The sequence below is a fragment of the Mustela putorius genome, unplaced genomic scaffold, assembly GCF_011764305.1.
Source record: "Mustela putorius furo isolate JIRA1106 unplaced genomic scaffold, ASM1176430v1.1 tig00003962_pilon_pilon_pilon, whole genome shotgun sequence".
NCBI classification, from domain to species: Eukaryota; Metazoa; Chordata; class Mammalia; order Carnivora; family Mustelidae; genus Mustela; species Mustela putorius.
Genome location: NW_025422106.1, coordinates 3,827,009 through 3,854,089, shown reverse-complemented (window position 1 = coordinate 3,854,089; position 27,081 = coordinate 3,827,009). Strand labels below are relative to the sequence as shown.

General features: G+C 49.3%; 1 protein-coding gene across 3 annotated transcripts in view; it reads left to right on the top strand.

Annotated features, from left to right (window-relative positions):
- Window positions 1-27,081, top strand: part of FAM117A (family with sequence similarity 117 member A) — a 44,738-nt gene that overhangs the window by 5,878 nt on the left and 11,779 nt on the right. The window contains exons 1-2 of one of the 3 annotated variants that reach the window (XM_013062535.2): window positions 19,434-19,702; window positions 20,906-21,075. The exons of 1 other annotated variant lie outside the window; for it this stretch is intronic. In XM_013062535.2, the coding sequence (XP_012917989.1) occupies window positions 19,627-19,702; window positions 20,906-21,075 (246 nt within the window). In that variant the 5' untranslated portion in view covers window positions 19,434-19,626. Of the gene's footprint in view, window positions 1-19,433; window positions 19,703-20,905; window positions 21,076-27,081 lie in introns of those variants that run through there. One more of the 3 variants, XM_045070228.1, reaches the window with a different exon arrangement.

Below are 27,081 nucleotides of genomic sequence, written 5' to 3'. Positions count from 1 at the left end.
CCGTTCTGGAGGCAGGTCTGGTTTTGAAACCTCACTGACACTATCTCATTTATCAGTGCTATGTGACACCAAGCTCCAGTCTTGCCTGGGCTTACCCTCACTCTGTAGGCAGTTTGGAGCCCTTTGAAGGGGCTGGAAGGGGAAACCTTGTGTTTCCTTTCCAGTTCAGGATGGAGATGGGTGCCCACCAGCACGTTCGCTAAGTGGGAATGGACAGTCTCTTGCTGGGTTAGTAAGTTTTGGGTTAGTAAGTTTTTTTTTGTTTTTTTTTTAAGATTTTTTTTTTTTTAAATTAGGGAGAGAGCGCGCACAAGTTTAGGGGAGAGGCAGGCAGAGGGAGAGGGAGAAGCAGCCTCCCCTGCTCAGCAGGGGAAGCCCCATATGGGACTCGATCCCAGGATTCCAGGATCACGACCTGAGCCGAAGGCAGTGGCTTAACCAACTGAGCCACCCCGGCGCCCCCTGGGTTAGTAAGTTTTAATCCCACTTCTAAGGGGATAGAAGAGGGGCTGGGAAGAGTGGAAACACGAAAGATGAGTGAGAAACCCGGTCCTCATCCCCGCCGCGCCCCGGCTGAGGGCCGAGTTGAGTCTTCATAGAGGGCTGCACTATTTGCTTTGCAGGGTTATGAATTAACCAAACACCAGCCGAATCTATTCACATTGTTAGGTCGAAAACAAATCCTGATCTCTCAGAGAGAAAAGAGTTTTGGATTCTATTTGAAGTTCTAAATTATCTGTGCACCAGTTCCTCTCCAGCGATGTGGAGCTTGTGAAGGGGCCGTTGTTCTTGGGAACAGCTGGATGGAGGGAGTTTCTCTACAGCTGGCTGCCCACACTCCAGTCTCCAGCTCAGGGTCCCCACCAAACCTCCTGGTTTGGAAGACTCTTCCCGGCACTTGGCTCTCCTCCTCCGCGCATTTTCCTCAGGGTCACTACAAAGTTGCATGCTCAGCTGAGAGCCATTTAAATGTTTATCCTCAGGCCCAAATAAGCCTCAGTGGACTTCTACTGTGTCAGAAAACCATAGCCAGCCAAGGGTGGCTTTAATGAACTTAAAAGAAGGCTGTCGAAGTATTTCATAATAGGGAATCTATTAGCACCAGCCCTTGGGGAACCTGGAATTGAAGTTGGGGCTCTGGACATCTCCCATATGCCCTGCTTGTGCGCCCCAGCCGGCTGATGTTGGGGATGGATGGAGAGCCTTGGGCTCAGCAGTGCCTGTGCACAAGCAGTTTCTACTTCCAGCTCCTTAATGGGTGGAGGTTGGAGAAGGCCTGGGAAGATTCATATTAGGGCTTTGGTTGCTCTGAAGCAGTAGGCCTGTGATCAAGGATGGTAGAGTTTTCTCAGAGGCCGCCTGGATGTGGCTTCTTAGAATATGATTTGGCGGGGCAGAGCTGTAAGTCTGGGATGCCTCTTCTCAGACCCTGAGCTCCCCATCTTAGGAATGAGTGTGGCTTTTCGAGGTGGAGAGAACTATGCCAATATGCATAGGTTTAGTCCCTCCCTAGCTCTGTTACCTGAATCCCCTGTCATCTGATCCTCAATGAAAACATGCAGGGGAGCACTGAGGTCTCACCTCCTTAAGAGAGAAAGGAGGATAAACATAGGACTCCAAAAGCAAATGACTAACACATCCACAAGTGGATAAAATTTAATTCAAGCTGGAGGAGGCATAGAATAAAGGGATATTTATTATTCTTGTGTTAGGTAGGGTTAATTGGAGAATTAACTGGGATATTTCCAGTAAGCTTTTTTTTTTTTTCTTTAATTGGCCAGTGTGTTTTTCTCCCTAAGGTTAAATGAAATTTTGATGAATTCCCTTCCCTTCCCTTTCAAAAGTGGCATATTGGTGTGGCCCTGTCTAGTCAACCATGTTTCTTCACTTTTTCAGCACTCTTGAGTCTCTTCAGCCCGTGCTGCAAATTGTGTGCCTGCCTTTTTAAAAGGTAGGCACCTCATGTTTCAAGTTCAAGTGCAATGGAACTCACGCTGCAGCTTGAACAGATTTGAGTGTTTTTGCAGAGGGAGGGCCAGGGCAGATGGGGAGTGTCGTGCTCAATAAATACTTGTTGGATTGAGTTGCTGGAAAGGCAGCAGGGGTGGGGAGAGCGAGCCACACTTCCCCCAGTCTCCCTTGAGATGGTTTTTCCCACTTCTGGTCCCCACACACTGTGCCCCCTTTATAATCCCCCTCTCTGCAGCTACTTCCAAGGCAACCTTCCCCCACCCCCACTGAAGTGTTAGTGTTCTCTCTCTCTTTAAATCACTGGTCTCCTATTCATCCTGGTCATTGGGCCTGAAGCCCAGCTGGTGGCAAAGATGTGGCATTTCCATGGATGTCATTGCTAGGCCTGTAGGTTCCCTTCCCCTCGCACTTAAAGCCAGAGGGGTGAGCTTGGGCAGTTGGTTACCAGGTTGATCCATGGAAACAGCCAACACCTAGGATTTTGTTAGGATTTTATTTAAAAAAAAAAGCCAGACTCCCTGGCTTTAGGCTTAGAAGTAGATATGGGTGACAGGCCAAGGAAAGCAAGACGAATACTGGGTTTCCTTTCACTCCAGGTAGATTTACAACAAATTCCTAGTAGGGCTAATGTATAGGAAAGGGAAGCAGAAAAATGAAATCTGCATCAGTGATTTTTCTAGGCTAGGGAACAGAACTGTCTATGGGCCTTAGGGGAGGCTTCAGGCTTTCTCCAGAGGTGTGATCAGGCTGGAAGCCCCCTTTCCCAAGCCAGGCACTATCCTGTTTCACCTTCTTTCCCCATACCTGCCCCCCCAACCTCCCCTGCTCCCCCCCAGCAAGTTGGGAAATGCTGGAAAGAGATGCTTATTAGCATTCCCCACCCCCTGAACACATACACTGCCATCCATGGGGCTCACGTTGTCCTGTTGTTTGGGTTGCCAACCACGGACCTGGTAGCTTAGTCAGGTGGTTTTCTGAACCTGCCCAGCTGGAACAGAGTAAAACTGCAATTGAGAAGACGGAAAGAGCTCTTCTCTTACCTTGCCCTCCCTTCTCCTCTTCCCTGCCCCACACACTACCTTCCCTTTAACGAGTTTTCTGTGCTCGGTGTGTGTTTGATCTGTTTGATCGCCCACATCGCTTTGAGAGAACCACGGCTGATAACACGTGCGCTCCCTGCCCCACACCTGCAAGCTGGCGCGGCCTCCATTTAGGGATTGTCTTTGTAACTCATACCCATCAGATAGGACGTGCCAGGGCTGAGGGTGGGGGCTGGATGCCATTTGGCGAGCCCAGGGGGATGCAGCCAGAGAGCTGTCGCAGGATTACGTGGTCCGGGGCAGCGATTGGGAAGATGGCAGTGTGAGCCCCATCCGAGTGGTGCGTGCGCTCCTGACCGCCCAGAGTAGCGCCTGGGCTCTCTGTTACTGGGACCACAGTCCTCGGTAGCTGTGCGTTCACGGGAGAAGGCAAAAACAGCTGCTTCAGTGGAAAGAAAAAGCTTGGGAATCACAACAAATTGTACTTTTCAAGGAAGTTGAGCATATAGATAGCTTTCGTTTTAACAGTGTGTTCCATTCATTTAGCTCTTTGTGGCTCCTGGTGGGAACTCTGGAATGTTTCTCATTTATCCTCCTGACATGCAGCTGCAGGTGGCATGGACTTGTTTTTGCAGAGAAGTTACATGAGGCCTAGGAAGGAAGTGACTTGCCCAAGACCATATGACTCTAGAGCCCTTTTGCTCCCAATCCCAGAGCTCTTCCCACACATGCGGGGCGAGTCTGTTGTGAATGGGCTCCTGAGCTGGCATCGTCTGTGTGCCGGCCCAGCACATGCCCAGCCCGTGTTTCCCTTCTGCTCACATGCCTGGATCCCAGGAGCAAAAAATCATCTGTTCAGTTGACCAGAAGAAAATTGGAAAGGCACATGGGCAGCAGCGAAGTCTGTCGTTCCTTCAGCGCCCTTTAAGTGACTGTTCTCTTGGTGTGGCTAATTGGAAGGTGACGGTTGTTACATTAAATGTGTGACACGGTGGCGGCCCTTGAGTACCTCCCACCAGATTTGAGATACGCAGTTTCCAGGTGGAACAAGAAGCTAACCCCAGGGACAGATAGACCCAAGGAGGGAGGCAGGGTTTTCCTGCTTTTAAGAGGGGAGTCATGGTCATGGTTACTGGGATCGGGGCCATGTCAGGAAGATAACGCCAAGATGGAGCTTATAGGAAGGGGTGTCTCTCTTCTATGTGGAACCCCAAGGAGCATCTGGGGATAAATGTGGGTGGTGCATTCCTCTGACGGGGGTAGGTTCAGGTGGCGTGTCATCTTGATGACAGCTTAGTCTTCCATGTAGGGAACCTGTAGTGCAAACCACCCCCACCCTCCCTGCCACGCTCTGTTTTGAGTATGTCCCCTTTCCTAGCTTTAGGTTAAGTGGAAGTAGAATCACTGTGGTACATGGTAATGCCTTTATGAGACAAGCGTGTGCCTAGTAGAGGGGACTAGCGGGAACTTGAACTCGAGAGAAGGCTCCATCTAGGGACTTGGTATCATGGGGAATTGCTTGGCCTGCTTCACAGAGATTACCTAGCCCTCCTGAGAGGATTCCAGGCAGCTCTTACCCACTTGCCTTTCTTAGAAAATCAGGCTCTGTATAGAATTCTTGAATGTCCTGGTAACCATAGGCTTAGGCACATCCTTTCTTTGCCTGTGACCACTCCACTTCATCAGGTAAAATCCCATTATAACGAACGTTATAAAAAAACAATTCTGTATAATAAAGCTATTTCCATGGTTCATATCAATGCTTTGTTGGTTTTGTTTTGTTTTGTGGCTTTTGTTGTTTAAAGAGAAGAGGAACTAACTTCTTCTGTATCAAGTACTTTCTCTGGTCCCTGTCCATGTGATGTCCATCCCTAAGTCAGGGCCCCCAGCACTAGCCATCTGCCTTGGTGGCAGGGAGGAGGGAGAGGAGCATTGGAGCCATCACCAAGTAGCAAGGTTCCCCCTCTGTTTGCATTTCATCTCAAACCTCCCACCGTCTGGTACATCCTTGTTTTCCAATGGAACACCACACAAAACCCAACAAAGGATGTAAGAGCGTGTGTTTATCTGAATGTGAGTGTGTGTGAGTGTGAGTCTTGAGTGTGAGTGAGCATGTAGGTGCTGAGTGTGAGCATGTGTGTGAAAAAGTGCATGTAAGAGAAAGAAAGCCAGTGACAAAGCAGGTGGGACAAATGTTTGCCTGACGGTGAATCTGGGTAAAGGTTATTATGAGTGTCCCATGTACCGCTCTTGTTCTCGTATCTGGAAGTTGGAAGTTACTTCCAAATAAAAACTTTTAAGTACATGCTAGACTAATTCGATGGTGCCAGGAGTTCTTGAGAGTGTGAGTTCTCTTCTCTTCCTCTTATAACATCTCTTATTCTCCCCATGTAACAGACAACAAAACTGAAGCCCAGAGAAGTCAAGTGACCGAGTTCATGTAGCACCCCGGGGCCGAGGCGGGATGTGGGCCCAGGTACTGACCACTGTGGTAGGCCACCCCTCAGGAGACTAGACTGCTGCTTGCCCGGACTCCCTGAGCTGGACCTGGGGGTGGGGGGCGTCCAGTGCCAGGAACAATTGGGTACCTGCTGCGGTGTGTGCACGCCCTGTGCATGGCCCGTGCTCCCCCAGGAGGGGGTCAGCAGGCGTGCCCCAGTCTGCCAAAGTGTGCCAAGCGCACACAGGATGTCCTGGTACCTTCTGGGGACAGCTGCTTCATTATCCTAAGAAACACTCTTACTCTGCTGTTCACTTGACTCTCTTTGCTTCTGCAACAGCACGAGATGAGAACCCTCTTATGCCAGAACCACAGAGTGCTTCTAGTTTGAGCTTTTATGTCCGAGATGGATGGGTTAAAAGCAGTCGGGTTTGGCATGGAGAGCAAGGCCAGAGTGTGGACCCCGGGCCAGAGAGCTTTCTCGACCGCGCACCCATCCCGTCTGTGGAGGTACAGGAGCCTGAGGGAGGATGTTTATGTGGTTTCTTGTGGCAGATCTTACCAAGGGGTTGGGAGTTACAGCTTCATCCACAGAGGGAGGACTCGTTGTCAGGGAAAACTGCTAACCACAGGTCCCAGGGAGGGATCTGATGGTCCTGCTATGCTGGCGGCGGAAGGAGAGGTTCAAACACGGCTGCTTGTTTCCTGGCCCCTTTTCTCTAACACCAAACCACATGGCCTCCAACTTTCTGTGCTGGAAGGCACTTAAATCGTTCCTGACAGTTTCGCTTACTGATACTTCCCTCCAGCTTCCAGAATTAGGGTTGAGTGAGAGTCTGACTCCGCTTCTTAATAAAACAGTTTTGGGAATCTTAGTTTTAGCAAGTGTCCTTTATCTGCAGTGCCTTCCTAGAGCCATGAGGCTGTGGTTAAGTTGGCTTCAAAGGATTTTTTTCCCCATGGGCTCCAGCCAGTTACGTGAAAGAGACCCGTGAGCATTTACTGTATTATTACCCCTATACTGAGATCACTTGTCTTTAGGCAGTTATCCTGTTTCAGGCTGTCGCCTCTATTCTCTGATTCTTCCTGGTTCTGTTCTGCCCCAGCATAAGTTCTGGGTGGATGTATCTAGGGGCAGAATAGGGTGCAGCAGGATGAGGAAAGGCTGCCTGCCTGATTCCTGATGACTCGTGTGCAGCATGGAGGTGTGCAGATGGCCAGAGCCATCTTTATTTTTTTTTTAAGATTTTATTTATTTGACACACACAGATCACAGGTAGGCAGAGGGGTAGGCAGAGAGAGAGGAAGGGAAGCAAGCTCCCCGCCAAGCAGAGAGCCCCATGTGGGGCTTGATCTCAGGACCCTGGGATCACGACCTGAGTTGAAAGGCAGAGGCTTTAACCCACTGAGCCACCCAGGTGCCCCACAGAGCCATCTTAAGATGGGACGGCTTTGCGTTCTGGTTCTTAGACGTATAGGTAGGATGGATGTCTTGGTGATGAACATCCCTCACTGTTTGCTGGATCGAATTCTCCTTTGTTTCAGGAGCCTCAGCCTTTTCTTTGCCTGACTTACAAAAGAAGAGACTGGTACTGTTAAGCCCTTGATTAAGAGCAGACACAAAGCCCTTCATGTACTTTGTGGAGGGAGTGTAACTTACCCTCTAGTGATGGGTGTTGTCCTGCCCGCCTCTGCCTCTGCAAGCACATGGAGAGAGGTGACCTGACCAGCGTCCTTCTGCTCTGAAGTCCTCCGTGGTCTTGGGTGTACACTGATGGTAGGAAAAACCTTCCCAATGTCATGTCTTTCTAGGCTGTTTCTGGAGGGGGACCATCTGATTGTACTTTTCAGAAGAGGTTTACCCTGGAGGCACTGCATAACCTTTGAGCCTCCCTTAAGAGATTGGAACAACTGGCAAGACCAAGGCTGCCACGAAGGGGCTGCCCCGGAATATTGCCTGGCATGCTTTGGGGTTTTTCCAGTGGTGGGGTGACGGCTCAGGAATTTGCCTGGGATTTGAGGTCAGGCTGGGTCAGGTACGGGATGTCGGAGGCCATGTGGGATGGAGCGGACTTGGATGTCTCTCCCCATTGCAGCCCGGGACACAGTAGAACCTGCGGAAGGAGATGGAGGTAACCAGAGAAGGCTTAATGCAAGTCGGGCAGCATGGTCCACACAGCTTTGTAAGGTGGCCAGGGCTGGGCAGAGTGACCCTAATAGGATTTTAGACCCTGAAGGCAAAGCAGATGCTGTGACTACAACTTCCTGGTCCTGAATAATTGAGCAACTGCTTCTTTTTTTTTTTTTAAAGATTTTATTTATTTATTCGACAGAGAGAGATCAGAAGTAGGCAGAAAGGCAGGCAGAGAGAGAGAGAGAGAGGGAAGCAGGCTCCGTGCTGAGCAGAGAGCCCGATGCGGGACTCGATCCCAGGACCCTGAGATCATGACCTGAGCCGAAGGCAGCGGCCCAACCCACTGAGCCACCCAGGCGTCCCGAGCAACTGCTTCTTATGGAACTCCTCTCCCCAGCCCTCAGCCCCAAGCAAGATGAACCTGAGTCAGTGTTCAGAGCAGAGAGCCTGACAGGTTCCAACCTAGTGAGGTGTAGCCAGTGAGCCAACCCACCCTCTGAGCTCTGATGTCTGCTTGCCCAGTCATGTGATCAGCCTTCTGCCTGTGGCTAGCCACAGGTAAATTGAGTGCTGTTTATACCCTCCTGCTTGGTCTGGGAGCCCACGGCACAGCTGTCTAATCAGCCTAGGTAAGGCAGATATCCTTTTTTTTTTTTTTTTTTTAGATTTTATTTATTTATTTGACAGAGAGAAATCACAAGTAGATGGAGAGGCAGGCAGAGAGAGAGAGAGAGAGGGAAGCAGGCTCTCCGCTGAGCAGAGAGCCCGATGTGGGACTCGATCCCAGGACTCTGAGATCATGACCTGAGCCGAAGGCAGCGGCTTAACCCACTGAGCCACCCAGGCGCTCGGCAGATATCCTTTTGAATTTGTGCCTCCCCCACCTTCCGACTGAACTTCTCTCACCCCAGATAATAGCCCTGAGCTTTCCATTAAGCAGAATTGGCCATCTCTTGTTTACCCTATAATGAGACTTGGGGAATTCTAAGAACTAGAGGAGACTCAGACTCCTCTGCTGTACTTCCCTGCCTTCCCGGGGGGACTACTGAGCCATCTGGGGGGGCGCTTGTCATTTTCGCTCCCCAGAGCTGTTCAGGGCAGACTCTACGTAGTCGCCTTCCTCATCTGACTGGGATCAGCAAGAAGGTCTTCCTTTTATCTAGCTGAATTCTCTCCTAACTGAAGTCTCTTATCTTCCCTTCATTTTTTCATCCATACAGAAGACTGATAAATTCTAAGACCTTCACCTCGTTCCCTGCGACTTACCTACCTACGTTCCTGTCAGCCATGTTTACCCATCTTCCATGAGATCTCACTGCTTTCTCTATTCCTGTGGCCAATGAATGCCCAGTGCTAACTTTGCCAGGCAGAGCCAAGCTCTTGTCCAGTTCAGCTGTGCTTTTGGACCTGCAAGAGCCCTTTCATTCTGCCCACAGTCTTGTGGTCTTGGTCTTGCTACCGGGATCTTGTCACCTTTCTTAATTTATCTTTCTTAATTTATCATCGCCTCCTTCCTTCGGTATCTTTATTCTACCTTGTCCTGATTTACATCTTTCAATTCCTGGCCTCAGATTAAGCTTCATTCAGGGTTTCGTTTCTTCCTGCCTACCTTCCCTTTCCCCAAATTAGAAGTCCAGAGCAGTGACTCAGTTGAATTTGACTACAAATTCTATGACTACAACCTGCCAAGATTGAAACGCTAAAAGGTTTAAATCCTTGCTGAGGAGTGAACTGAATTTCCATCCTTCCAAATTAAGCCGGTTCCTTTTTTTTTTTCCCTCCCTCACAACTTTATTTTGGAAGAAATTCAAACCTACAGAAAAGTTATAAGCACGGTGCATACCCATTTATCTTTCACCTAGACTCACTGATCACTTTTTGCTGCATTTGTCAAATCTCTTTTCTCTCCTTCTGGGGATTACATATGTGTGTGTCTAGACTTACATATGCATCTGTATGTGTGTTTTGTTTATTTGTTTTGAATTGTTTGAAAATAAATTGCACATGTCATGACACTTTTTGCCCTTAGCCACAATGGTATCCGCTGAGAGTAAGGGCATTCTTCTACATAATCATGATAACATTATTACTCTAACGGAATTATCTGTAATCCCGTATCATCTAGTATCCAGTCCATTTTCAAATTGCCCCTCAGATTGCTCTTTTGTTTGTTTGTTTGTTGTTTATTTTTTAAGGTTTTTTTTTTTTTTTTAAGCAATCTCAACATCTGACGTGGGGCTGGAGCATACAACCCCAAGATCAGGAGTCGCATGCTCTACTGATTGAGCTGGTCAGGTGCCCCTTGTTTTTGCCTTTGAGCCAGAATCCAGTAAAGACTCTCGTTTGGTTATATCTTTTTATTTTTATTTATTTATTTTTTAAAGATTTTACTTATTTGAGAGAGTGAGAGAGCACAAGCAGGGGGAGCTGCATGCAGAAGAAGAGGGGGAAACAGGTTCCCTGCCGAGCAGAGAGCCCCACATGGGGCTGGATCCCAGGACCCTTAGATCATGACCTGAGCTGAAGGTAACCGCTTCACCAATTGAGCTACCCAGATGCCCCGGTTATGTCTTTTTAAAAAGTTTATCAAGAATTCCCCTTCCAGGGATGCCTGGGTGGCTCAGTTGGTTAAGCAGCTGCCTTCGGCTCAGGTCATGATCCCAGCGTCCTGGGATCGAGTCCCACATTGGGCTCCTTGCTCCGCAGGGAGCCTGCTTCTCCCTCTGACTCTGCCTTCCACTCTGTCTGCCTGTGCTTGCTCTCGCTCGCTCTCTCTCTGACAAATAAATAAATAAAATCTTAAAAAAAAAAAAAAAAAGAATTCCCCTTCCACTCGTGTTTTTGGTTTTTGGTTTTCAAGGACTTTGAAAAGCATGAACCAGTTCTGCCTTCTAACTCTCCCACATTCTGGATTTTTCTGGCTGTTTTTTTCATGGTGGCATTTAGCTTGTTCCTCTATCCCCTGTATTTCCTGTAACTAGAAAGTTAGGTGTGGGGCCTGATTTGGTTCTGGTAAAACACTCCTGGCAAGAACATTTCATGGGTGAAGTTGGGTACTTTATATCACTTGAGGAGGTATATTAGGTCAGAGTATCCCTTAAGAGTAATGGCTAACCTTGATCACATGAGGTGGTGACCACCAGCAGATTTCCCACTGTAAAAATACATTCTTCTTTTGATAAGTGGCTTTTGATACTTTGGCGTTTATTTAAACATTTTGTTCACTGTAGTGTTTCTCCCAGTGGCTTGGCACCCACTGGTGGCTCTTCCTGGCTAAGAGATTACTTTGAGAGTTGCAGTAAGGCTGGTTCTGAATTAGCACTAATGGACATGCGTATGGACATGAGAAGTTCAAAAGAGGAATAAAATTTTTTTTTATTTTATGGAAATCATAGGTTGGCGGGGGAGGCAACAAAATGGGTTCCATCAAATTCTGTCAAAGACTAGGTGTTTTGTATGGCTTGGTATTGATACTAAATTAAGAAATAGTTGCTTACAACTATTTCTATCTGGCAGTCTCCTTCAGGTCAGGGGAAGGCAGGCTGGATGGAGCTAAAAATAAGTTGGTTCACAAAGCAGAAATTTTTTGACTATTTGGGAGTTAGCTGTAATTCTGTTCTCCTTTTCTTTCTTTTATGCAGTTTCCGCTCTCCTCACTAGAAGAGGAATCTCTTGTTTTTTTAATTGTCTTCTCCCCCTAGACTCACCCAAGATGCCCAGTGGGTAAAACAGGATTCCTGAGAGGCAGGTATGATCACCCTGGTTCCTAGCAAGGGAAAGGACTAGAACCCTTCCAGCCCATGGACTAGTCCCTGAACCAAAGCAGCCAGCCAAGGGGTCATGACAGTTGAGTCTGACAGTGGAACACAGGGGTGGGGATCCGATTGTCACAAGTCTTCTGAGGAAGAAAGATCTGTATCACAGGCCCCCACCTGTGACCCCTTGGAAGCTCTCCTTTCTCTTCCATAGATGAGTTCATGAGTGTATAGGGTGTGTGCTGTTAGAGTAGGAATCTGCAAGTTTCAATCACAGCTGTCTTCTCACAGGGTTTATTTTTTTATTTTTATTTTTTTAAGATTTCATTTATGTATTTGACAGAGATCACAAGTGGGCAGAGAGGCAGGCAGAGAGACAGGGGGGGAAGCAGGCTCCCCGCTGAACAGAGAACCCAATGCAGGGCTCGATCCCAGGACCCTGAGATCATGACCTGAGCTTAAGGCAGAGGCTTAACCCACTGAGCCACCCAGGCGCCCCTCTCACGGGGTTTATTAATGAACCTCCTTGATCTCTGTTTCTGCCTCTCCCTCACTTATCTTACTTATCTTCCAAGACTACCTGAGGGCTAGTAGGATGTCTTGATTTCTTCTTGCCTTGATAGGAATCAGACTGTTTTGAGAAGTGGAGATCCTCAAGGGTTTATGCCTGCCCTCTGAGTTTAGAGATTGGTCACTCCCAAATAACCATCAGTGGGGACTTTTTTTTTTTTTTTTTTTTTTAAGATGGAGAGGGCCAGGCTATGTGCTATTTCTGTTCTTCTTGCAGAGGCCAAGGAACAGCTCCCAAAGGAAAGCCTGCTCCAATCACTAACTGCTAGTATTTTGTTTTGTTTTAAATATGTTGAAATCCTACAGAACTCTTCAGAGAATTCAGATAAAAGGTGAAGAGTTCACACCACTTCCTTCTCTTCTAACTGCAGCTTCTTGAGAATTGAACAACCGTCTACAGAAATGCTGTCTGTTCCTTATCCATGCACGTGCGCACACACTTGGGATCGCCCTTTTCCCTCCCTGTTGATACAGACTGTGTGTTCTTTCTTTCTTTCTGCACAGTGACCTCTCTAGATGGGTTTCTACTGGCCCTTCTCTTCGGCTTCCCATAGATGTGCCTGCGTGCTAGGAAGTCAGACACAGAGCCCAGAAAGGCTTTCGCATGAGCTGCACCCTTAACCGTGGAATTAGTCATTAATTCAGGGCCCAGCTGAGTTCGTTTTCCATGCGTATGCAACTATCATCACTCTTCTCTCTTTAGAGAAGCCTACTTGGTCAGGGAAATGCGATGTCCCTCTTGTTTCCTTCTTTCTTTTTAACTCTCGTTTCTGTAGCTGCTTCTCCCTGCTGTGGCTTAAGTGAGCGCTCTGCTTGGTGTTGAGAGTGCTCGGAGCCCCAGGTGTAATTTTCCCAGCTGGGATGGATGGGGTCTCCTTGGGCTTTCCAAGGAGGGCTTCTTACTCTTGTACCGTCATAAGTGGGGATTTCAGTTTGACCACAACTTCCCTCCCGAACCCACATGTCCCTGAGTTAAGTGGTTCAGTGGCTCTGGATCACACATCGCTCAGAAGATTGCCCGCAGTGTTTAATCCCAACACACGACTGAAATGGAAAAAGAATCCCTGTCAAGCTGCTGGAAGGAACTTCCCCTACTTACTGCCAATCTGTTAACTGGGGGAATGTTTAGAAATTCTGATGCCCTGGTTTACTTTGTTCCTCTCCAGATTGACATATACCCCCTCCCTCCTGGGCCCCCAGCAGAAGTAGTACTGTATCATAGCTGGGGTTGGTGGGGGATGGACAGGGCAGGGCCTGCTCCCTTGTTGGCCAGCCTTGTGCCCGGCCTCCACTTCCTAGGCTGCCCTGCCCCTGCCTACTCCTCTTTTCCAAAGGAAGATCTGTGATGGAAATAAGCAGATGGCAGAAAAATACATATAATAGGATCTCATTTTATTAAAAAGACACATGTACATGTGTGCATGGGGAGAGACCAGGAAGGATGTGGACAGGCGGCGATCTCAGGCCAGGGGACAGGCCCTGTTTTTATTTTTCACTTCTTGCTCATCTGCATTTTCTTATTTCCTCCAGCATAGGTACAGCTTCTGGTACCGCGAGCTATCTCTGAGAGGTGGAAGGCTGGTGCTAATAGTGCTTCAGAGCCCCCACAGCGGGAGAAAGTGACTCGTACCTCCTTTGTTAGACCAGTTAACTGTTGTGTTTGGGCCACACGTATGAGCTCATTGGCTGTCCTTCTTGGGTATTTTGGGTGGGGGAGAGTAGCCTTGTCTCATTTCCCAGGTTTCTGTTTTGCTTCAGAGGTGGTAACGGGAGTGACATCGCCCCCCAGCTGGGACCCTTTGGCCAGAAGCCGCTTTCTCCCTGTGAGCTGCCAAACCTTCACCCCACGCTCTGTCTCTGGCCAAGCTGAGAAAGGCAGCCCCAGAAGCCTCACTTCCTGCCTCGTCTGCTGCCTTCCCCTGACCCCCTCCTGCCCTTCTTCTGAGTGCTGTTATCCTCCTCCTCCAGTTCCTGGGCTTGCTGGCGTGGTCCCGGCCTGAGCCAGGGACAGGAGGGAGGTGCAGAGAGAGTTTGCTGGTCCTTCTGAAGTGTCATTTGCTGGGTGGGGGGGGTCCCCAGGCTTTGTGTCTGGTAGCCTGGATCCTAGGGATTGCAGCGGCCTCAAGCACTTCACCTTCGCTGGCCGCTTCTGGTGTTCCTCCTCTGGTGTCAGCAGTGGTTGTAGACGGGCTCAGTGTGGGTACTCAGAGTCCCGCCATTGGAATCGGTCGATCCCTGGTGGTGCGCTGGGCCCCTCTTGGCCGCTTTCGGTCCAGTGTCTGGTCTGCTCTTTGCTTTGTGCCCGTGGACTCCTCCCCCAAAGCACAGACACCTGACCGCTGGCTGTCTGCATTCAGAGCCCCTGTCCCCTCAGCCTTACGCATGCAGCAGTTGGGAAACAGAAGCGGGTGGCTCTGGAAGATAGCACCCAAGGCATCTTATCTCTGGTGTGTGCTGTTTTGTTTTGTTTTTTCCATTTGCTTTTGCCCAAGAACCCCAGCATCCGCCGCTGCTCCACTGCCTGGTGAAATGGCCTGGCCCAGTGCCAGGGTGCTTCGCCAGGTGGTTGGGCTGTGGAGGCGGCTGCATGCGATGGGCCGATAAAACCCCACCGCGCCGTAAACAGGACACTCCACCCTCCCGCAGGCACCCAGCCGGGGCCCCTGCAGCCTGCTGCTTTGTCATGGCCTGGCACGATCTGGGCGTCCCTGCTCAGACAGGGGATCCGATGGTCCTCTTCCCCCCCCACCCCCGTTTCCCAAATCTGAGAGAGGGGTACTTTCCAGAAATGAAACCAGTTCAGCTTCCAACCACAAACAGCCGTTGTGACTTCTCAATGCTTCTTCGTTGACCATAATCACAACAACGGCGGGGCAGAACCCAGTCCTCAGATCTTTCTGGTATATTCCATGAGGGAGAAGCCCACGAGCTCCTGTTTGAACTACGCTCACTTGTGAGTTTTCTTTGGGGACATTCCCCACAGAGTTAGGGCCCCCGTGGGCAGCACGGGCACACACAGACAGCCTCTCCACCAGTTCCTCAAGGCGGTGTCCATGCTGGGGTAGGCGCCACTCCGTCCATGTGTCCCAAGGGACAGTGTGGCTGGAATTCATTCTATGCATCTTTTCTGGGCTGAATCCTTTTCTAGGTTCCTTTACCTGACTTTGTATCCTAAAGAATTATGGAGGAGGGAGGGTTTAAGTGATGTTAATTGGTTCGACATAAGCTTTCTAGCGAAGTCTTCAAGCAGCTTTGCCTCTCACCCTCTGTTCTTGAGAGCATCGCTAGGAAGTGCCCTAGACTGGGCATGAGCTCCCACTTGCCAGATGGGAGAGCAGGCCCTGGGAGGTTGGGTGGTGGTGGCTGCAGTCCCATAAGGAGGAAGGTCAGAAGTGGGTCCTTTTGGAGCCTTGGTCAGAAGTGGGTCCCTCGAAGTGTCTGGGTGGCTCAGTGGGTTAAGGGCTCTGCCTTTGGCTCAGGTCATGATCCCAGGGTCCTGGGATCGAGCCCTACATCGGGCTCTCTGATCAGTAGGGAGCCTGCTTCCTCCTGTCTCTCTGCCTGCCTCTCTGCCTACTTGTGATCTCTGTCTGTCCAATAAATAAATAAAATCTGTAAGAAGTGGGTCCCTCACATCTGACCTCTTGGGGACCACACTGCTCACACTCCTCACACTCCACTGTCGCCCCTTGGAGGATGGCACAAGACCCGTCACTGTCAGATTCTAGCTTTGGTTTGTGTTGTACTTGGGGGGAACTTGACACATGGGTTTAGCCCTTCATCGGTCTCAGCGCCCACATCAGCAGGTGCTCGCCAAACCACTTAGGATGAGGTTTCTGAAGTAAGTGGTGAGTTTTCGTTTCCTATCAAAATTGAATTTTTCAAAAAGTGCCCCTCTCATTTTCTGGGCATGAAGGAAACATGGCATTTTAACTGTCTTCAGAGGTGTCAGGACTGCCAAGAATTGGGGGCTGGGGAGGGGAAGTGGGGACTTGCTGAGGTGTCTTCAGACAGAAGGTGATTCTGTCACCTTGTGACTGGTAGGAGCTATGCCAGTGGTAGGATGTGGTCACCCTAGAAATAAGGCTGAGGCCCAGCTGCCTCCTTGAAGGAAAACAAACTGGGGCAAGACCTCCAGGTTTGACTTGGATGCAGTGAAGTCCTTGCAGGTCTGGCAGAGAGAATGGCAGCAGGGGTCACTGGTCCTGGATTGGGGTCCTCAGTTTCTCTCCATTCCTATTTCCCACCCCCATGTTTTTTTTCTTCCTTTTTTGTGTGTGTTTGTTTCTTCGTGTGTTTGTGTGTGGGTGGGGGTGTTGGTATATGGAAGAGCAAGTCAGGACCCATGACCCCCTCAGAGTCTTTGTGAATCACTTTGGTCAAAGGTAGCCAGAAAGCATGTAGAGTTGACCAGAGTGGGTGGTTGGATTCTCACCACATATTCTAGGATTCTGGGTCCTGCCTTACCCCAGGGGTACTGAGAGTATGGTCCCATCTCTGATTGCCACCCTTAAGCTTGGGTTCCTACTGTAGCTCATGAGTAGGGTGGATTATGAGGGGTAATGTGAACAGTTATCAAATGGGTGTGCTTTAAATTATCCCTGGGAGATCGTAGAATGCCAAGGTTTCAAAAACTTCAAAAAAAAGAAAAAGAAAAACCCAACCAACCTGAAAAACAGAAAGTCAGTACAGACACCTGGATAATGCCTGCCATCAAAAGACTCCCTTCCCCAAAAAGGTGCTCTAAAGACAGTCCTTCCGGCAGGTGTCTAGGCAGGTGTCCCCTGCAACCTCAGAGAGTGTTTCTGATGCTGAAGGGCCAGGAGCCCAAATGGGGTGATTGAGGAGGAAGGAGACTTGGTTTAGGTGTAGGACTGCCTCAGACCTCATGGGCAACCGAGTCCAGTATGAGACTGGCCCACTCTGGGCCTCAGTTCCCTTACACCCCCCCCCCACCCCGTTTGGGGCTGATGGGAGAGTAAAGACCCAGAAAGGACTTTGCAGATGGGGTGAAATTTAAAAGTTCTCTGTAGATACCAGAGAGCCCTCGTGGTCTCCGTGAAAGAAAAATCTCCAGGAGGCTTTTGCAGCAGTTTCTGGGGGAAGACTGGGTGAGGCTGTTCCCAGAGATTCCCTCCTCACTGTTTTCCCTGCCTAGGAGTCCTGGCCCTCATTTGCACAGCGATGAAGCAGCTGTCAGGATCACCACGTTCTGGCCTTTATGCCAGCCTCTTCCTCATCGGCTTGCCACCTGCCTCTCTACGGCTCTGTCATGTGATCCCATAAACTCACTTTCGGGGTCTGCCGCCCACTTCATTCCCTAGGCTCTCCTAAGACAGTTTTGGAGGCCCACGGGGCAGCGGTGTTGTGTTTGACCAGCATGCATCAAAACCTCCCCAAAACATCTGGATTACCACCTTTTATTCATTTATTTATTTATTTATTTATTTATTTATTTTTAAAGATTTTATTTATTTGACAGACAGAGATCACAAGTAGGCAGAGAGGCAGGAAGAGAGAGAGGAAGGGAAGCAGGCTCCCTGCCGAGCAGCAGAGAGCCCGATGTGGGGCTCGATCCCAGGACCCCTGGGACCATGACCTGAGCTAAAGGCAGAAACTTTAACCCACTGAGCCACCCAGGCGCCCCTGGATTGCCACCTTTTAATCTTAAACCTAGGATGGGAGAAAGAGTGGCTGACTGCAAATGGGGGACGTGAAGTTGGGACTTGAAGCCAGCATGCCTGTCACTGACTGACTGGGTGATAAGGCCCAGGGAGGAGAAGAGAGAGGCCAGACCTTCCTGAGCCAGAGAAAAAAAGAGACAAGCAGCCATGGGGGCTTTACTCATGGGGAGGGGGTTGAGCATGGATGCGCCAGGCAGACAGACTTCGAATCTCTGATCTGATTAGAGTAGATTCCCTTGTATTAATGGTTTTTAAATTTTATATGAAAACTTAGGCATCTGCCAATCACTAGCCCTGTGTTCTCAGCACTGTGTGGGGTACAAAGATAAATTAGAGACAGTCCTTGGCCACAGGTTGTTTATTATCTAGGAGTTAAAATATCCATAATCCAAGAGAGAGGATTCTAGGTACTAAAAGAGTACAAAGTGCTGAGGGAAATCAGAAAATTCTTCCAGGGAATCCAGCAGGCTTTGTGGAGGTGGAGACAATTAGGCTGGCCCGGGCACATGGGGCAGATACCGACTCTGGGCACCTGTGCAAAACGTCAGAGGAAGGAAGGCATAGGACATGGTGGGAAATGGTGCATTTTACAGCTTGTCCAGGACACAGAGACCCTGAGGAAGAGTGAAATGTGCAGGAAAGATAAGTGGGACCAGGACATAAGGCCTTTGGCTACTGTCTTTGAAAACGAAAATGAACTTTTGAAGAGTTTTAACAGAAATGTTAAAGATCTTTTAAAAAGGTATCTTGCAGGCCAGTATATACTATTTGGAAAAGTGTTTATGTAGTATAAGGTGAAAACATATTGCAAAATCATATGTACGGCATGATCCCATTTTTTATTTTAAAGCACACACACAGCAGTCTGACGGACAAAGGTGTATCTCATAGCATTGTGGGGCTTATCTCTGGGTATTGAGAGTCGAGGCTTTTCTTTTTGTTTGTGTATTTCCTGACTTTTCTGTAGTTCACACTTAACTACTTTTGCAGTGTGTCATTTTCTTCTTCTTCTTTTTTTAAAGACTTTATTTATTTATTTGACAGAGAGAGATCACAAGTAGGCAGAGAGGCGGGCAGAGAGAGAGGAGGAAGCAGGCTCCCTGCCGAGCAGAGAGCCCGATGTGGGGCTTGATCCCAGGACCCTGGGATCATGACCTGAGCCGAAGGCAGAGGCTTTAACCCACTGAGCCACCCAGGTGCCCCATTTTCTTCTGTTTTAAATGAACACATATGATAGCTCAAGGAGAGGTCTCAGAAATATCCCAGGAATTAGATAAAAACAGTCTGAAAGTTATCCAGGTGGTAACATTTGTGATGTCCAGATTGTGGGCAGGAAGACCCTTCAAATATGGGATAATAATGTGGGAGTGGTTAAGCAGGCAACTGTATACCAACCTAGTGGGATGTTATGTAGTCATTGGAAATGGCAAATAAGTAGATTGTTGATACTTGGAAGTGGGTATATGAAATGGGTAGAACAAAGCAGAACGTAATGTATATTTCATGTTGATTTAAACTATGTCAAAATGTGTATAAGTAGGTAAACAGGTTTAGAGAATATACAGTGTGGTTAGCATCTACTTCTCTATCATGGTAAATGCTTAACATAAATTTTACCATTTAACCACTTCAAGTTCATTATTCAGTGGCATTAAGTACGTTCACAATATTGTGCAAACCTCACTACCATCCATTTCCAGAACATTATCATCATGCCAAGCAGAAACTCTGTGCCCATGAATACTCCACATTCCCTTCACCCCCTAAGTCCCTGGTAACCACTATTCTACTTTCTGCCCCTATGAGTTTGCCTTCTAGAAGTGGAATCATACAGTATTTGTCCTTTTGTGTCTGTCTTATTTCACTTAGTATAATGTTTTGAAGCTTCGTCGTATTGTAGAATGAGTCCGAATTTCATCCCCCTTGGAGACTAATGGCCCATCGCATGTATACCCCACAGTTGGTTTAGCCATTCACCCATTGATGGACATCGGGTAGCTTCTACTTCTTGATTGTCGAGAATGGCGCTGCTATGAACATGAGTGACCAAGACCCTGCTTTCAGTTCTTTTGTATGTTTACCTAGAAGTGCAATCACTGGATCATATGGTAATTTGATGTTTAACTTTTTGAGGAACTGCCAACCTGTTGGTGTGTTTTTAATATAAAGCTCTTCAAGTTTATTTATACCTACGATCCCTAGTTCCTTTTGCTCTGCTTGATGCACACACGAACTATCAAGGGATTGCTACAGATGTGAAAACGTTTTGCTCTGTTGAAAGGAAAGAGCCTTTACAGATCTTAAGATAGTAGAATTTTTTTTAAGGTTTTTTAAAAAAATTTATTCATTTGAGAGAGATACAGAGACAGAGAGAGCTCAAGCAGGGGGAGAGGGAGAAGCAGACTTCCAGCTGAGCTGGGACCCCTCCCCCACCCCTTGATCTCAGGACCTGGAAATCATGACTGAGCCAAAGGCAGACAGACGCTTAACCATCTGAGCCCCCCAGGCACCCCAAGATAGAATGTTCTGAGTGTGGCTGTGGAAAGCAGGGTCAACCCAGCTGATTGAAACTTAATAGATGATTCTGGAACCCTTAGATTTTATCAGCAGCCTCAGTTTTTACCATCTCCCAAAAAGCTTTAACCAAGGTAAAATTTAAAAGGATGGATTTATAATTGCTTTATTTTTGTCCAATTTAGCCAGAAGAGGGGAGACAGAGGAGGGAACCAAAAGAATGATTTTCCTAAGCTAGATTCCTCCATCCCTGATGGTTGAAAGGAGTTCTATTGTTCTCTTTGTCTTAGTCACCTAGGTTCCCTGAGCTAACCAGTCATGAAGGAAATGTGAAGAGTCCTTCAGTTAATTGGGTTGAATTTGTGCAGTCCTCAGGAGCCCTGCAGTGGGTGCCAGAGAGAGGCAGGGCAGAGGATAAAAGCTTGTTTTGGGGGCCACTTAGAGTTCCCTCATTAATGATGGGAAACAGTCTTGCCCTCGGGTACTTCGAGACTTAGGAGTTCAGGGCTCCTGGTCCTTTAGGAACAGGAGAAAGAAGACATGTATAATAAAATCACCCCTTGTCTGAAGTAAAATGATGTAAATCGTTTCCAGTGATAAAGACCAGCCGTTAAGTCAGGATACCTCTGGTCAGACTGTATTTGCTTTTATAGGTCTCTTCAAATAATCTTTTAGGATGGAGGTGGATACAAGTGAAGACATGGCCGTCAGGTGAGGCTTTCCTAGGAGACAGGATTGGTTACTTGTCTCCTTCCTCCATGCTGACGTCAAGGTGTGCGGGCTGTGCTTTCTTCCAGCCAGCGTCCCATGCTCCGTGGCCCCAGAAAAGTCAGTGTGTAGGCCTCAGCCGCCCCAGGTCCGGCGTACATTCTCCCTGGACACCATCCTCAGCTCCTACCTTCTGGGCCAGTGGCCACGAGATGCCGATGGGGCCTTCACCTGCTGTACCAATGACAAGGCCACCCAGGTAATGACGCGTTCTCCTAAGGGGATAGGGATGGGGGTGGGGGCTGGCTCAGGAGGCCTTTGGTCTGCTTACCAACTCTCAGTCACTGACATGATCTGTCCTGGGTTTTGGCCGTATGTCTTCACCATGTGGCTTCTCAGCATCTGATACTTACCAGCTCAGTTCTGTCTGTAAACCTACCATGAAAACGAGCTTGCATCCCACCTGGCTGGTGCAAGAGAGAAGTCAGTCTGGGTTTCCCAGTCTGGCTTTGAGTATTTGTGTGTGGGTCAGCAAGAGTTGACTTTGGAATCTCTTCTAGGTTTTCAAAAATGAGATTTACCTTTCTAAAATTAAGCAGGCCAACATTCAACCGAGTTTACATTCCCCAGACAACTGGGAAAGGGGGCCAGAAAGTGTCTTGAGCTGGGATAGATCTCCCTGGAGCAGTAGGAGTGGAAAGCTCTCAGATTGTGAAGACTCCAGCCCTAGCCAGCAGCCCATTGGAGTCCAGTGGGACCGTTTGAGTCCTTTGGAGCCCAGGTCCTCTGTCAGTATTTTTTCCTGGTGGTCTTTTCACTAAGAATCCTGAACTTCAAAGGAAACTCCGCGGGTCACCTGGCCCCTTGGCCAGTTTTCAAATAAGATAGTGTTCACCTGAGCAAGGGGTCATTTCCTATGTAAAATTATACAAAGATATTTCTTTCTTTTCTTTTTTTTTTTTTTTAAGATTTATTTATTTATTTGGGGGGGGGGGAATGCACACGCAGGGTTGGGGAGGAGTAGAGGGAGAGAGAGAATTCCAAGCAGACTCCCGCTGAGCCCAGAGCCCAGCTCGGGGCTGGATCTCATGACCCTGAGATCACGACCTGAGCAGAATCAAGAGTTGGACTCTGAGCTAACTGACTGAGCTACCCAGGCACCCCATACAAAGATACTTCTTAATCTGATTCAGGACTTCACCATTCTTAGCAGTTGAGTCCAATCTTTTCCCTTTTGATACATAAACCCATTCCTCTTTGACTTCAGAACAAACGACTTGTTCTCAGGAAAGAGGAAACAGGGTGGGTAGCGTGGGGCCTCAGAAGCAGGCCTGCATCCTGGGGGGTCCTGGGCAAGTCAGCTCTTCCTTTGCAAGCCGGGAGTGTGTACCCGCTCGGCTTGCTCGCAGGTGGGGTGACAGACAAGTGTGAAAGTGTTTCGTTCCCTCACATCCCCCTGCCTCTTCTGTGCACATCCCGTTGGTCCCTTGCTTTTATTTATTATTATTTTTTTTAGTAAGCTCCACTTTCAAAGGTTGCTAGTGAACGTCTGAATGCCCAGTACTGTTCTCGGCATGTTGGAATGAAGGATAAGGAAATGAGAACAAGATTTGGCCTCTGTGAGTCTGGATGCCAGTTCCATGAAGGCCAGTGAACAGACAGCCAAGAGATGAGATGAGGCCAAATGTTTGGCATGGTTTAGAGGAGAGAAATTCTCATGGGAATGCCCCACCTTGAACCAGAAGGAATTGGCCACAGCTGAGATCAGTGGCCCTCTTTCGATCTACGGACAGAATGTGAAGGGAGGACATGCTCCAGTGGTGGACAGCAGGGGCCTGCCTCCTTGGAGCCCCAGGCATTGCTGTGCCCTGTATCCTTGGGAAAGGCTGAGTAAGACACCTTCTGCTTTGCCCTCACAGGCCTGGAGTACACACTCCCTTCTCTTCGGAGAGGAGGGTTTAATTCAAAGAAGGTATCTAATCAAGCAGGGCTTCTAGGAGGACAGGACCTGAGGCTCCTTCCAGTGTGCAAGCTCAAGTGTGACATGCCCCTTTGTCAGGTGCGGGCTTCCCACCTCTCCCTGCCCCTGTCACTTCCGGCTACCGACCTTCTAGGAAGCCTCTACCCCACTCCTTGGAGACCGTTCTCTTTGTCAACTCAAGGGAGGGTTGGCCTCAGATGTTCCCTGGCGGGATTTAGAGGCCTGGGCTCTAGGCTGTGTGTTTTTGCTCGGGCTCCAGCTGCAGGCCAGATCTTTTATATAACAAGTCTGGGCTTCTTGCCACGGCGAGACAGAGGTCAGCGATGCGCCTCCGTGGGTCTGGCAAGGCCAGGCTGTGCAGCTTTCCTCTTTTCCCGGGATGGGCTCCAGCCCTCGAGGAACTCTTAGCAACCTGTCAATATTGTGGCCGGAGTCAAGACGTGGGAGAATTCTGATCAACGTAGGCATCCAAACCAAAGTATGCAATCCTGCCCATCTTTCAGTCCTGGCCTTCTGGGAATTTTCGGTTTCTAGACTTGGGGCTCCAGTCACATTTTTGCTTGAGGCCCCCACTCTACCCCAGCCTGGCACGGGCTACCTCCTTCAACACTGACATTATACCGGGAAGCCCTGAGACTCTCCTGCCCTCTCCCTAAGTGATTGGTGTTCCTTCTCTCTGCAGAACGGGCATATCCCCAGAACAGACCAGAGATGAGGGAGAGGTTTTATTGGGGAGCTACAAGGGAGCATGGACAAAGGTAGAGGGAAAGTAAGGAGGCAGGATTTACCAAAGTCCTTGAAAGCTTTTATGTTGTTAAAAAAAATAATAAATTGAGGCCAGCACCCTTCCCTCCTTCCTCTGAGCCCTATCCCTGCCTTTTGCCCCTTCTCTTCCAGACACACCAGTGTTAGGACTCCTGACTCCTGTTGTGTCTGGCAGACACAGTTTGCCCCCTACCCCCCACCCCAGAGCCAGCAGCTAGAGTGTATGTGTTTGGAAACCACGTTAGCCCTGGTGTTCCTGGGGACATGCCTTGTAGTGAAGGCAGTAGCCGTTGTTAGGCTGAACATTCTAGAGGAAGCAAGAATGTTCCCCGTTCCAAGCAAGTTTCTGACCTAGGCAGGAGACATAGAGCACCTGTCATTTGGATAGCCGAGCATGCTGCATTCTCAAATTTTTCTCACAAGATGGTTACTCAGATTATTTGGGTCAGGGGAGGAAGAGAGGGGGATGAGTCTTATTTGGTGGAATAGGGTGTTCTGTGAAGCTCTGCATGTTCTGAGCCCGGAAGAGCCATGGGAGAGAGCTGCCCAGGTCTCCCAGAGACAAGCTGGGTGAGCCCAAGGAAGGGCTTGGGTACGGTGGGAGTAGGGCACAGAGCGGCCAGTCAGGGAGGACTGGCAAGGGTCCTGGATGGAGTCACCATCATCAGGAGGAGGTTCTTCGTGTGTTAGAGGACTTTCTTCAGTTTTCTTCAGGCCAGTATGAAGATGTTTTCCCCTCTCTGGACCACCGTGTCCCCAGGTTAGCTGACAAACCCAAGCCAGCCACCAAGTGCTCTGGGCCGGCCCAGCTAGTGGCTGGGCCAGGGCTGGGTGCTGTCTCCACCTCCCTTCTTGCCGTGCAAAGCCCTCGTGTCTCCGTGTGCTCTTCTGCAGGGAGGAAGTGGTCTCACCACAGCTGGAATGACTGTTTGAGCACAGTTCCCCCGCTGGTCTCATCCTGCAGACACACGGGACCCTGGGTTCCCGCTCTGTTCGGCCCCCCATGCTGCTCATCCCAGCCCTGGGTGTGGGGCCTGGGCATGGTGCCTGGTTTCCAAACTGGCAAGCAAGACCAGTTGTTCAGCAGATGGCTTGACAGCAGCACAGAATATTTGAAAATGGGTACGTGCTGGAAAATCCAAGGGTTCCATGGTCACTGGAGGGCCGAGGCCAGTGTCTTTGGCCACCTCCAGCCGGAGTTCCTGGCCTGGTCCGGTGGACCACCCTCAGAGAGCCTTTTCCTGCCTGTGTTTCGCCAGAGTCCCCCGGGGGCTGAGTCCCTTCTGACTGTCATGTTCCACACGTAGTCACTGAGCATCTGTACCGGGCCAGGCACCACGCTGTTCTTGGTCCCTGCACAGGTATGCAGAGCTATGTTCCCAGGGCCTGCCAGGCTCTGCCAAGGTTCCTGGAAACTGCATGGCCAGGACTCTTGCCTGGAAGTCCAGGTGGAAAGTGAGTTGGGTTGGCGTCAGAGAACCGGGTTCCAATTCGGAGGGTTTCGGCTCCCTCCCGCCCCTGCCTACTTGTTCTGTCAGGCTGTTCTTTGGAAAGCTGCCCTCCATGCCCACCCCCAGTTAATCCTCTGGCAGCTGAGATGCCCAGGCAAGGCTTCCTGGCTTTGACCCCTATCCAGGCTGTCATAATCTGATCAGCGTCCTGTACAGTTTGGTGATGTTGCTTATGGCTAGTACGTGGTCCTGCTTTTCTCTCGGCTACTCCCCGTGGGCCAGGGTGTTAAAATAAATCTGTTCCAGTGCCTGAATCCCCTTGATGAACATGATGCTTTGGCCTGCTGAGCTGAAGCTCCACTTCCAGAGGGTCATCTGGAAGCCGTCCTGCTGCATGGCTTGACCCTTATTGTGCAATAAAAGGGGGACTCTTCGAAAGGTAGGCTTCCTTAGCTGTGTCTTTTCTGTGCTCCAGGAAGACCTTGGCTTAGACCTCTGCCGTGAGACCCAGAGGTGAAGCCGCCCGTCTGCCCAGATGCACTGGAACTAGGGAGCAGGGTGTGGGTCCCACTCTTGACACACCCCGTTCAGTCGGAGGGGCCAAAGCCCACACTCATGCATGGGCTTGCTTTACAGATGCTCAGATGTCCATGGCTTCAAGCACAGGATGACCTGCTGTCTTAGGTTCCCAGAGCTGGTGTGACAAATGATCTCAAACTCCGTGGCTTAAAACAACAAAACTTGATTCTCTCACACATCCACAGGCCAGAAGTTAGAATTCTGTTTCACTGGGCCAAGATCAAGGCGTTGGCAGGGCTGGCTGCTGGGAGAGCCATTCCTTGCATCTTCCGGCTTCTGTGGCTGCCAGCGGTCTTTGGCTTGTGGCCACATCACTCTGGAATCTGTCTTTGTGGTCACATCACCTTATCTTCCTCCGTGTGTGTCTGATTGCCCTCTGTCTCTCTTATAAAGACACTTGTAATGACCCAGGTTGTGTGGATAATCCAGGGTAATCTTAGCATCTCAAGATCCATAACTTAATCACATTTGTAAAAACTTTACCATATAAGGTAACACACATAGATTCCAGGAATCAGGATCTGGTGTCTTTGTAGGGCCATTTTTCAGGCTGTCACACCAACTGACCTCACCTTCTCCTGCTTTGCCTCTTGCTCACACTGCTCCAGTGACACTGGCCTTGCCTCCTTATCATTCTCAAACAAACCATGCTCACTCCTGCCTTAGGGCCTTTGCACTGGCTGTTTCTGCCATCTGGATCTCTTGTACCTCAGATATCTGCCTGGCTCACTCCCACATCCCCTTCACTTTTTCCTTCAGATGTTACTTTTTAATTGAGGATGTCCCTGACATTTAAAATCATGTTCCCCTGTCTAGCATTCCTATCTCCTTTCATTGCTGTGTTTTTCTCTTAGTATGTATCACGGTGTCCCCAGCTAGAACATAAACTCAAAGGGAACAAGGATTTTTGTTGTTTTGCACATGGCTGTGTTGCCAGCACCTGGAGCAGTACCTGACATGCGGTGTGTGTTCAGTAACTGTAGGTTCGGTGTGTGGGTGATGTGTACTCTGAGTTGTCTGTACAGAGGAGACGAGCAGAGGAGTAGTCAGTAAGAGATACACAAGTTAGATGGGCTCCCCAAGGGGCAGGCCGGGAAGACTTGGTAGGGCAGGCCCTCTTAGATGGAGAGGGCAGGCTTAGAAGTCCAGGGTAAGGGGAGAAAGGAGGCAGAACTAGGTTTGCCTGGGTACAGACAGCGAGGGTGAGGGCCCATGGGATGGAAGGTAAAACAGCGACATCTGTGACCAGGACGTAGCCAGGTGTTGCGGCAAAGCAGTGACCTTGTAGCATAGTTTACACAGGGGTGGCCCTGGTTGCTAGAAGATGTGGCTGAGCAGAGAGAGGTGAGGTAAGATGGTCCGAGAGACATGATCCCTGTTTGGCGTGAATTTTCACATCCTTTCTAGACTCCACAGTCAACCCACGTGTCTCCTTCCACCCCCCCACACCTCTCCGAGGGAAGAAGGCAGTTGAAGAGCCTGTAGGAGA